At 50.2% G+C, this 12,616-nt stretch overlaps 1 protein-coding gene across 1 annotated transcript in view; it reads right to left on the bottom strand.

The window, feature by feature from the left end:
* KIAA0825 (KIAA0825 ortholog) overlaps positions 1-12,616 on the bottom strand; it is a 2,177,598-nt gene that overhangs the window by 1,427,730 nt on the left and 737,252 nt on the right. Inside the window, exons 6-7 of the mRNA XM_086960919.1 lie at positions 1,483-1,580; positions 689-916 (exon numbers count right to left, since the gene is read on the bottom strand). Coding sequence (XP_086817045.1) covers positions 689-916; positions 1,483-1,580 — 326 coding nt within the window. The remainder of the gene's footprint in view (positions 1-688; positions 917-1,482; positions 1,581-12,616) is intronic.

Consider the following 12,616-nt stretch of genomic DNA (forward strand, 5'->3'; position numbering starts at 1 on the left):
GACAAGGCCTTAGGGCAACAGCTGAAAGAGGCTGCTGAACATAAGACAAGGGTTGAAGGACGATGAACCAAAGCCTACTCTATATATATTTTGTTTGTAGATGATTTTGCTCCTAAACCATGCATAAATAAGAACCCAAAAGTTCTAAAAATCATCTCTGAATTGTTAAATACTATTTTTAGCGTGAATAAGTCAAATTATCTAACTCAAGTTGGGCTCATTAGAAAATGAGCCAATTTCAAACTAATTCATTTACATTTTCAATCTCATTAGAAACGGAAGAAATACACTTAGAGTTTTAAATCTACAGTTAGGTTGACTACACCTGATGTGACAAGCCTATCAATTAATGAGAAACTGGACTTTTCAAGACACAAACTTTTCACCCAGAGCCCAGTTTCCAAATTTTATTTCGCTGTTCTTGCTCCTCCTGTCTTATGTTTGAATTGCTTGATGTTTAGACCTGATCAAACAAAGCATTTCTATGAGCAGCTGTGTTTTACCGACAGACCGATATATAATTAAGAAGGAATACTCATAGAAAGGACTGTTTCACACCCATGGCATAAGACACAGATACTCACAGGACTAGCTTTCAGAATGAATTATATAACCTTGCAATAAAGATTTGCTATAAAGCTGGAGCCATCAATGTATTTCCCATATAGTTTGACGCCGATCTGCTTGCCTTTAAGATCTGCCTTGGTCGCTCCTCCAGGTGTTTTGTGCCACCGAGCACTGTGGCTTGGCGAAGGCTCACGAGGGTCAGTGGCCCACTCAAGGCGGCCGCCGGCTGTTCCTGCTCCTCCTGAAGTCTTTTTGAAGAGGAGTCCTCCAGGGCGGCTGCGAGGGAGCGCGTCACGGAAGGAGACAGCTCTTTCAATGCACCTCTCCAGCCAAACCGAGGCCCAGCAGGCTGGAACAACAAGAAATACACCGCATTACATAAAACCGAGTCAGCATTCAGTCGTCTGATGGAATATTTGGCTTTATTAACCACTTAGAGTATTTTCTGGGACTGTGAGACCTTTTTTTTGAGGCAAACAGGTTAAAAGGTTTGTCACTAGGTGTAATAAAACAGAAACAAAGCAACGGATATCAACAAAAACAGGTGCTCATGTTATTTTCGTGTCGGTATACCAAAGGGGGCGTGGATGGATTGGGGAGTGCATGGGCATATATACAGTAGTTTATTTAAAAGAACCAAACTGAACTGACCCAATTAGGAAAACGTGTCTCGAAGAGAGCATGTGCATTTGTGATGCACAGCATTGTTTCATATGAATCGCCACCTGGGTTAATAAAACTCTAATTAAATCACCATCCATAAACTACCTTAATGGGAGCAAAAGGCTGCTCGTCGCATAAAGCAAGCTTTAGCTCTTCCACATTGCAGCGCCTGCACGATTACACTTTTATCGCCCGGTGTTCTTGTTCATCGGACACCGCAGAGCCACATTTTGCCAGTCATTCCGAACTCACCTCTGCCCCCTTCAGTAGCCGCTCGGGCTGCACACTGCTCTCGTTTGCTTTAGTTTCTTCGGCTAATAGCTGCCCGCCGCCGCCTCTCCTCAGGGCACCTGCACGGAATTACAAGGGCCGAAATCACCTGAATTGCGTGGGGAATTTGGAAAGCTCGCGATACGTTTTGACATGTTAAAAAAGATATAACACGAAATAATAAAAATACAGTCACATTCTTTTGCATAATTGATCGCGGCTATCATTTCCTCCGCCGGTCCCTACTGTTATTCTACTTTCTCTCTTTACACTCCTTCTCTTACTCGTTCGTTCCCTCCCGTTGCCCAATTTTAAATACATCAACCCTTCTGGCACGCTTGTATTCCTTTTCCAGCCTCTGCTCCCCTCTTGAATTTTACTCTTCTGTCTTAGTGCCAATATCGGCAACACATTCCCCATCACACATATAGCAATCGCCTGATGAAATAAACACACAAGAACCTTTTTCGTGTAGAAAATTGCTGCAGTTTTATTTGCATACCGAAATATGCTAACATGGTGGGTCAGCTTACGGGCGATCTAAGGGCATGCAGTGCCTCTGCTGCATGCCCACCTGATGAGCCAAATTGCACCATGGCACTAACCAATCGGTGCCTCCCAATTTTGGGGGAGGGTTTACTCCTTCCCACCTGTGGACCGCCAGTCCACCCATCTACTCACGCCCCTTGAGGGGAGCGGAGTGTATCCATGCAGCCCCCAGTTGCCCAGGTTTACAACTGCCCGTAGGACTAGCGGAGCGCCGTTGTTCCTTCAGGGTCCAACACGAGGACCACCTGGGGATTTTTGGCCTTTGTACCCTTGTTGTGCTCCTGAAGAGGGTACCCCTATGTAACTTTCAGCCTCTGGATCGTCCTGTAACTCCGCCTGCAACACAAAATAACAAGTTGGCAGCCTCTCCCACCCCACCCACTGTATAAACACCGGGTAAACGGTAGGGAGGGAAACGGCATGCAGGATTGCCAGCAAAGAGCGCCAGGTGGGTGGGAGAAGTACTTATACCTGGCTCCACGCCTGCCAGCGCACCGGAAATGACGCGGGGCGTGCCAGACCCATAGGGGGTCCCTACAACACTGGACTGTCGCCTTGTGCCATCATGTGGCACTAAGACGGACACCCGCCAGCACGCCGGAAACGAAGCGGGGCGCGCTGGACCCATAGGGGGTCCCTATTACACTGGATTGTAGCTGTGTGCCATCATGTGACACTAAGGCGGCTGCCCTCTTATGGGGGCCCCCTGTGTGGGCCGCGGGAAGTCACATTATGGCAATATCGGCAACACACTCCCCATCACACATATAGCAATCTCCTGATGAAATAAACACGGAATTGCGGCTCTCAGCGGGCTCCCCCTATCAACAACGGCACCCCTAAGAGCCTCCCTGAACGCTGCCGCGAGACTCATCACTGGCTCAAGAAAACACTTGCATATATCCCCTGACTTAAAAACCCTGAACTGGCTGCCTTTTGAAGCCAGAGTACAGCTGAAAATTGCCTGTATGACACACTCGGCCGTACACCACAAGTCACCCAACTACCTCACTCAAAAGCTGACTATATCAGGAGGCTCGAGATCCAATAGAAGCACAAAAAACCTCCTCCTGAAACCTCGAAGATTCCGGAAGGAAAAAACATACAAACGCTCCTTCTCAGGAATGGCACCCAGGATCTGGAATGCACTCCCGCCTGAAACCAGGCTTATCTCCTCCACTGCATTTTTTAAGAAAGAGGTAAAAGCCATCCTTATGGCTAAGTTCACCTGAACTCTATTGTTACTGGATCAAAGACATTGCACGGCTTCTGTATTATTGGTTTCCTGATTGTTTATTGTGTTATACTCTTACTTGATTGCTTTCCTACTTTGCAACTCACTTACTACCGACTATTATATTGTTTTCAAGAATTTGTTTAATCACCCCCTTGTTGCCCCTACCCTCTGTTTCTGTTAAGCGCTCTGATATCTGCAAAGATCTTGTTCGCGCTATATAAAACTTTGAATATAATACAAGACATCTTTTTTGTGGAGAATATTGCTGCAGGTTTATTTGCAGACCGAAATATGCCAACATGGTGGGTCAGCTTACGGGCGATCCAAGGGCAGGCAGCCCCTCTGCTGCCTGCCCACCTGATGAGCCAAATTGCACTGTGGCACTAACTTACCAATTTTGGGGGAGGGTTTAACCCTTCCCACCTGTGGACCGCCAGTCCACCCATCTACTCACGCCCCCCTGAGGGGGGCGGAGCATATCCTGGGAGCCCCCGGTTGCTCAGGTTTACAACTGCCGAAGGACTAGCGGGGCGCCGCCGTTCCTCCAGGGTCCAACTCGAGGCCCACCTGGGGACATTTGGCCTTTGCACCCATGTGCTCCTGAAGAGGGTACCCCTATGTACCTTTCAGCCTCTGGATCATCCTGTAACCCCGCCACTGCTCTAGGTGTGGCCACCGTCATAACCAGGGCCCCCCACCAAGGCAGGAATTCTTACCTACATCCTGCTGATTCCAGGGCCTCGCCCAGGTCCAACAAAAACAAGTCCATGCCCACACTAGAAAGGCAAACCCCCTCCTCTTCAACACACCCTGTGGACTTGGCATGCAGCAGACTGTTCATTATTCAAAAATAGAATGGACACTTGTTTCTACAAAACCATTGGTTTGTATTAGAAAACCCTCATAGACATCCTGGTATTGTCGTTTGCGGTGTATCTTTTCTCCGCCCCATCAGGAGTCATGGCGTATTCATCGGGTGATCGATTGACGTGCTGGGTGCCTGCCTCACCTGAGGCTACCTCTGGTGATAGTAGAAGTGTCCAGAGATCAAAATAATATTGGTGAAGAAATAGACAAAAAATAGTGTCTAATCAAAAAAGGTTTATTTATTCTGGGTAGTTTAGGCACTATGGTTAAAAAGGAATTGCGATATAAGGTGGTCAAGTTACTGGATCACCATATCTTAAGTCCTTAAAAGATATGGTGATCCAGTAACTTGACCACCTTATATCGCAATTCCTTTTTAACCATAGTGCCTAAACTAACTAGAATAAATAAACCTTTTTTGATTAGACAATATTTTTAGTCTATTTCTTCACCAATATTATTTTGATCTCTGGAAACTTCTACTATCACCAGAGGTAGCCTCAGGTGAGGCAGGCACCCAGCACGTCAATCGATCACCCGATGAATACGCCATGACTCCTGATGGGGCGGAGAAAAGATACACCGCAAACGACAATACCAGGATGTCTATGAGGGTTTTCGAATACAAACCAATGGTTTTGTAGAAACAAGTGTCCATTCTATTTTTGATTAATGAACGTTTACTCAGGGGAAATGAATGGACTTCTAATCCTCTTCCCTCCATTTTTGATATAATGCAGCAGACTGTGTCTAATAAAGCCAAACCCCTTCTGTTCAGTGAATTTGCATATGGCACTGTTAACTCTCTCAGCATTGCATCTGCTGGGACAAAGCGGACTCTTGGGCCGCAAACACTGGTGTAACCAGACATAAGTTGGGGGTTGAGACAGGAGGGCTAACCACGGTACCCTGTCCGGAGTACCACATAGAAAGGATGACAAGTTTGACAGGCAGGACCTTGGGCCATTAGGAAGGGAGGAGACAGATGAGGATCAGGAAAATTGGATTATGAGAAAGCGAGCATAGAGGAAGGGGAAATTGTGGAAGAAGCCCAGGAAGAGAAAGACAAGGGGGCTCACATAATGCACTTGTTTATATTATAGTTCATGACAGGAGAATCAAGGCAGACCGGGGACACGGCAAACTGTTTCAGCTGATGGAGCCCCTTCACAACTGGTTGGGCGGCTGGATCCACAGAGGAAGCCAACCATGACGCCAGGTAAGTGTGCTGGTGACAAAGGGGGTAATGCATGGGGGGTGATACGACACACCAAGGTGTCTGTGAGGGTGTTAGTGGGGGGGTGACGAGGACAGGGAGACGTATGGCTACGGAAAGGATGTTACGTTAAGCACACAGCGATAGGCACGGAGGCACAAGTTGACGACGCCCCAGGGGAGGGAGACAATGTATTTACGGAAGGCCAACAAGCTAAGCCGGCGGAGACTATAGCAAAGTGAGGGCAGGAGACACCACAAGGGACAGCGGAGGGGACGTACATACAGCAGAAGAAGGGGGGGGGACGCAAAAACGTAAGAAAGGAGACACCAATTCGGAGATTACCGAATATGGGGAAGTGGCGGCTCCTCCGCAAAGGCTGAGGAGCGGTCCCCCACTGTCAGGAGCAGCAAAGAAAGGAAAAAAGAAAATGATAATAACGGAATGGTATCATTTAATTTTTATCTCCTGCTGCGCCAGTGTGTAAGGAGGCGGCGGAGCTGCAGGAGAGGATTGATAGAACACTCCTGTGCACAATGACTGTTTGGTCGGCCCTCTCGAGCCGCCCAAAACAGTCATGCGCACTCGCCTGTTCTCCATGCAGGCTGCATTACAGCCTGCATGGAGAACATGCCCGCCCCTCTCGCCCCTGGCTGAGCGGCTTGTCAGCTGCAGTGCAGCGTTGTGATTGGCTTAGGGGTGGGAGGCTGACTGCCTGCTTCCTGTTCTGACCTTGAGTCGGACACAGGCGGGCAGGAGAGAAGAAGAAAGGACCCGACGGCAATGGAAAAGAACGTTTAAATTCTTTTTTTTTTTTAAAGCAGCCGGCGCCCCTCTTTTCCACCCCCCACAATCCGTGCCAGCCGCCCCCGATATGAGGGTGCACACCTAGTGCTAGCAATGAAAGAGAAAATATGGAAGGGAAATTATGAGTAGATGATGAAGCTCCGCCACAAAGAATTGTGCCCTAAAAAGAGGTCAAAAGCAGAGGAAGTGCGTCTCCGGGACCTTAAGCTCCAATATGCGTTGCTATATCCGGCCCAGCTAAGGGTTATCTACTGGTCCCGCACACTGTTCTTTTATTCGCGTTTCCGGGACCTTAAGCTCCAATATGCGTTGCTATATCCGGCCCGGCTGAGGGTTATCTACTGGTCCCGCACACTGTTCTTTGATTCTCTGGAAGAAGTCTTCAAATGGACTGATGAAACTGTGAGGGTGGGACCCCATATGCCACTGGGCAGAGACTCAGAATCCTCGTCGAGTGAAGCGGCCCGTGGGGGGCCCCGGGGCCAGTGGGGAGGCAATAGGAGGTCCCGGTCCAGGCGTAGATCCCAGTCCAGCTCTGCCCTCCGCCAGAAGGGCCAGTCGCCGGAGCAACAGCCGTTGACAGAATGGGATTGGTGTCATTACAACACAGGCTATTACAACGCCTGCTGTTACAACGCGGTTTTTACATCGCATACCACTACAACGCATAGTGCTTTTAAGCGCTGGATAGTGATTTATTTAATTTACTATTCCAACTCCAGTCCCCGTGGATAGTAGGGAAGGTGTTGGATAGTAAATTAAATATATTCCCTATCCTAGAGCGCCACCCAGCGTAATGCGTTGTAATGATTTTGCGGTGTAATGGTTGCGTTGTAATGGTAGTGCGTTGTAATAAATGCGTTGTAAGTGATGTTTCCCACAGAATGACCTTGTAATCTTCTTCTCTAGAAGTCCATATAGGCTTGTATGAACTTAAGGCTGGAATCCCGCTCACGTAGCCGTGGACGGGACGGGGTGTGGCCCCCCAAAAGTTGTGGGTATTTACGTGGGGATCCATTGGAAGGGGTGGTGTTTGTCTCCGGGTTGGGGACTTGGCCACGATCCGACTGCAACAGGTACTTTCATGTTCGGGAGGTATGGGGTGGGGGGTGCGGGGAGGGACTGGGGGGTTGGGAGTTGGGGGGGTTGTTTGATTGCGTATTTATGTTGTTTGAATGCCTAGATTTGCGAGCGCTGAGACGGGGAGGCACCAGAAGGGGGGACATGGACTTTTCATCATGCCTGGCACTGAGGGAGGAGGGCGGGTAGCCCCGGGCTCCCTGCGCGTGATTAGTTGGAATGTGCAGGGGTGCTGGATAAAGTGAAGAGAGGGGCTATTTTGTGCTATGCTAAGAGAGCTGGGGCTGAAGTGCTTCTACTTCAAGAAACACATCCAATGGGCACGAAGGCCTTATGTCTGCAGCGGTTTGGGTTCAACCAGGTTTTCCATTCCGGGTTCACCAGGGGCTCGTGGGGTGCTGCAATCCTGATACATTGTAGGGTCCACTACACACATGAGAAACTCTGGTCGGATACACAGGGTAGATACATCATTTTACAGGGCAGGATCAGGGGCGATTTATTGACGCTAAGCAGTGTGTATGCTCCACCGCCTCTACAGTGGTCTCTAGTGGAACAACTCCTCACACTATGGGGGGCCATGTCGGATACCTTGTCCGTGGTGGGAGGGGACTGGAACGATGTGTTGGAGCTGGGGCTTGACAGATGGAGGAGTGGGGGGCTCCCTGCGGTGGGTGCCCCTTCTACTAAATTTCAATCCCTGACTATGGGTCTTGACTGGGTAGATGTGTGGAGGCACACGCATGGACCTCGCAGGGAGTACACCTATTTCTCCGCAGTGCATGATTCCTTTTCCAGGCTGGATTATATCTTTGTTCCCAGGGGACTCACGTATAGAATAATGTTCACTTCTATATTGCCCGGAGCCCTGTCGAATCATTCGCCTGTACCACTTACAATTCAGATAGATCCGGGACGGCAGCCGCTTCGGTGGCGAATGTCGGGGTGGCAACTGCAGGGGGAGGAGTACAAGGAACACCTGACTATGGCAATAGCGGACTACCTAGCGACAAATGTCTGGTCCGTGGAATCTCCCGCGATTCTTTGGGAGGCATTGAAATCGACACTGCGGGGTGTTGATATCTCTTGGTGCGCAGCGGCGAAGAAGGGGCGGCAATGGGACTTGGTGCGTCGGGAGGCTGATATGGAGGGATTAGACCGCATGGGTCGGGAAGCAGACGGAGGCCCGGCGAGGAGACAGCTAATACTGGCTCAGCAGCAATATACCACGATCTTAATGGACGAGGCGCGCCAGGCCTGGCTGGCTACGCGCAGTCGGGTGTATCAATGGGGAGATAAATCTAGTAAGATGCTCCATCGCCTGTGTCAGGGCACCCTACATGCCCAGCCTTTGCGCCGAGTCCTTGACCTAGAGGGGGCGCCTATTCTTGAGCCATCGGCTCTTGCTGAGAGCTTCGCGGTGTATTATGAGGGCTTATATGCACCACAGGAATGTCTCACAGAGGAGACTATCCAAAAGTTTATAGATGATCTCCCCCCCCGGACTGTCTCGGATGAGGTGTGGGAGCGGTTAGATGGACCCCTGTCGGACGACAAATTAAGTACGGCCCTAGGGGAGTTACGCCCTGGAAAGGCTCCAGGCCCAAATGGCTTCCCGAGTGAATTTTTTCAACGTTTTTTCGTGCAGCTAGGCCCCCACTTTCGACTGGTGGTTGAAGAAGCGCATGAGAGCGGCTCGCTCCCCCCCGGACTGGAGGCATGCGGAGGTGGTAGTATTTTTTAAACCGGGCAGACCCCCAGAACGGCATGAGTCGTATCGCCCCATATCTCTCCTTAACATTGAGACCCAGGTGCTGGCCAAGGCTCTGGCCAACAGGCTGAGGTCGCATATCACGGATCTGGTACATCCGGATCAGGCCGGATTCATGCCTCAGAGGGCAACCCAACATAACATCAGACGAGCACATGTTGCGATATCGGCCTGGAGACAGCTTGGAGGGCCGGCAGCTCTATTACTAGCGGACATGGCCTTTGATTCCCTGAGTTGGGTGTACTTGTTCGCTCTGCTGCAGCACCTTAATTTTGGTCCGCATTTCATAGCCTACTTACGGCCGCTGTATACAGATCTCATAGCGTCAGTGCGGGTGGGGAGGGCGATATCTCACTCCTTCTGGGTCCAACGTGGTACGCGTCAGGGGTGCCCCCTCTCCCCTTACCTGTTCACGCTCGCCATGGAGCCGTTGGCGGCGTGGGTGCGCATTGATGCTCAGCTCAAAGGATTCAGATGGGCACCAGGCATTACCGATAAGATAGCATTATATGCGGACGATGTCTTATTTTTCCTTACTGATATCGATATACTGGGGGCGAGATTGCTACGAATCTTGCAGATCTTCGGTGAGACCTCCGGGCTTTACATGAACCCGAGCAAATCTACATTATGGGTCCTAGACAATAGCACAGGGGTGGGAGACTGGGCCTCGGCCCTCCAACTCGCATCTGGGGGGATGAAATACCTGGGGGTCTATCTCTCCGTTTCGCCAGCTGTATCTAGGAATCAGAATCTAGCCCTAGTGTGGGAACGCACGCGAGAAGATCTCAGGGCATGGTCTTGCATGCCCCTGACGATCTACGGCAGATCAGCTATTTTTAAAATGGTGGCGCTCCCTCCTCTGTTATATCAACTACAGAACCACCCCTATCTGATTTCGCCACGCTGGTTCCAACAGGTCAATTCGGCGCTGGGTGGGTTTGTTTGGGAGGGGAGGGCAGTCCGTGTAGCCCTACGCACATGTTTTCTGCCCACATACACCGGGGGGCTTGCGACGTCGGATGTCCTTTCCTTTTACCAGGTGGCGCACTTGCTGGTGATCAACAAATGGTGGTACGGAGAAAGAGGAGATCCGGCATATGCGGTTGAGCAACACTTGATGGGCACCAGGTCCTTACACACACTGCTGTACTCCGCGCCATTGCGAAGGTGCCTTCCCTCGGCCACGCAGGTGGTATTTCATGTCTTGGCGCCGGGCTCAGAGCAGGATGGGGTGGTGGAATGACACCTCTCTGGGGTAACGGGCGGTTGCCTCAGTTGGCGGCGCTGCGGGGTTTCCAGGGTTGGGACACTATAGGGATATCGTCTTTAGGGGACGTGATGGCAGACCTGACACTCAAATCCTTTCAAGACCTTAGAAACGAGTATGGGATGCCATGGTCCCAATTCTTCAAGTACTTGCAGCTTAGACATGCATTGACACCTCATCTGGAGGGTCTGGAGTCCCTTCCCGAATTTAGCCCAATAGAGGCGAAGGTGTTTATGGGTGCACTGCCAGACCGCAAGATCTCTCGCATATACCAGACGCTGGTCCATCATTGCTCCACTGACCTGCAGCAGCTCCGGACGGCATGGGAGGGGGATGTGGGTGACCTAGAGGAAGAGGACTGGGCAGAAGCTCTGGCAAGCCCGCTTGGGGCAGCCATATCTACACGCTTACGGCTAGTACAATTCAAATATTTGCATTGTGTGTATTTTACCAGAGTGCGACTGCTGAGGGCAGGAATGATAGGTTCCCCCGAGAGCACACTACTACACACAATTTGGGTCTGTCTTGCGATGCATACATTTTGGAGGGGGGTGTTCTCCTGTCTGTCGGAGATGTTGGCATGGGAACTTCCGTACACACCGCGACTGTCATTGTTGCATGTGTTGGAGGGTATCAGGGCAATAGATACAAACGCCATTTGTTGCTGCTAGGTCTTACGCTGGCGAAGAGAGATGTAGCCAGGGCTTGGAAGGCGCCGAGGGCTCCGCCGCAGGCTGCATGGAGAGCTGGGATGGACTTTTGCATGGGACTTGAGCTGCCGATTTTCGTTGCCAGGGGATGCCCCCATAAGCACTTTAAGATCTGGAAAAGGTGGGCGGACTATCGGGGGCTGGAGCTTAACCTGCCGTCGGAGGGGGCCACTCATGAACCTGTCTGAAAGGGGATGAGTTAGGGATATGTAGGGTGCTGGACGGACTCGGTGTGCCACTTTGGAAATGTAATCCCTTGGTTAGGAAGGCATATACGCAATCGGGGGGTGGTTGGGGGGGGGGTGTGTTTTGGTGTAAAAGTCAACAGCATTATTGTTAATACGTTGATGTGTGCAGTAGCCTCCGGGTTACAGAGCTATGCAATATATGAGACCTGTGACAAATAAAATCTGTTTAAAAAAAAAAGAAAAGCAGAGGAAGTGGAATTATCCACAAGACCTAGGATGCCAACAACGATATAGAACTGAACGGCAGCATTTCTCATTTTCACAAGTTTATATTGAGAGAAATATCCGGAGCGTTGTGTTTCCCTCTTTAAATACATGGACGTCATTCGCAGGGTTCATATCACGTACGGGGGTATGCATGGGCACATTATGACAAGGAATTTGGGCCAAGGATGGTTTGGGAAACAGGGGCAAAGTGGGGGGAAAATTATTCCGACTTACATCAGCAAACAGTGGGGTCAGTGAAGTTCTGCAAGACAACATACACAGTGTGCAGGTTGCCGTTGGTGTGTTGGCCCTTTCTGCCCTGCCCCAACCCGCAGGGGAATGGGGAACGCACCAGGACACAAAGGGAACAATGGGGACATGCTGGGACTTATTACTGCAAGTTCAGGCACGAATGTTCAAAGTGTTCTGGATGACATTCGCTGGTCCAATGCTATGGGGTGGAAAGGAACACACAGGGTACTCAGGAAGGACAGTAAAATCAGTAAGACAGGGGGTACAATCAACACCAGGGTAACCCTGCGGCGGGAAACAGAGGAGGATGTGAGACACATGGCAATATGGGCTAATGCTCATACGCCAATTGAGAACGTCTGGCTAGACGGGATATCCTAAAAGACAAGACGCAAAGTTGCTGAGCGAGGGTTTCAGGGAGGGGATTTGCTTGGGGTACAAGGGCCCCAGAGTTACAATATGGGCTAACAATTTGAAGTGATGCATAAACTAGTGATAAGGGATAAATTGGCGAAAGAAGTGCAAAAGGGTATTATGGTGGGACCATCTGACCAATGGCCTATGCCCAATTTGATTGTATCCATGATTGGTGTGGTGCTGTAAAAGAAGCGGGGACAATTCCGGCTCATACAGCACTTTTCATGGCCGGAAAAGAATTTGGTTGATGACTTTATCCAAGGTGAGGTGACCTCAGTGTAATATTCCTAAGTAGATGTGGCGACAGCCTTAGTACAACAGATCTTAAGGGGCGCACTCAAGGCGAAGTGTGACATGTTGCCAGTTCATCTGGAGGATTTTGAGTTGCTAGGCATACAGTTTGAAGGCCAATGGTTCGTGGATAAGGCATTACCCATGGGTTGTGCAATATCTTGTGCAATGTTTGAGCGGTTTAGCTCCTTCTT

The sequence above is a fragment of the Lissotriton vulgaris genome, chromosome 3_1 (assembly GCF_964263255.1).
Source record: "Lissotriton vulgaris chromosome 3_1, aLisVul1.2, whole genome shotgun sequence".
NCBI classification, from domain to species: domain Eukaryota; kingdom Metazoa; phylum Chordata; class Amphibia; order Caudata; family Salamandridae; genus Lissotriton; species Lissotriton vulgaris.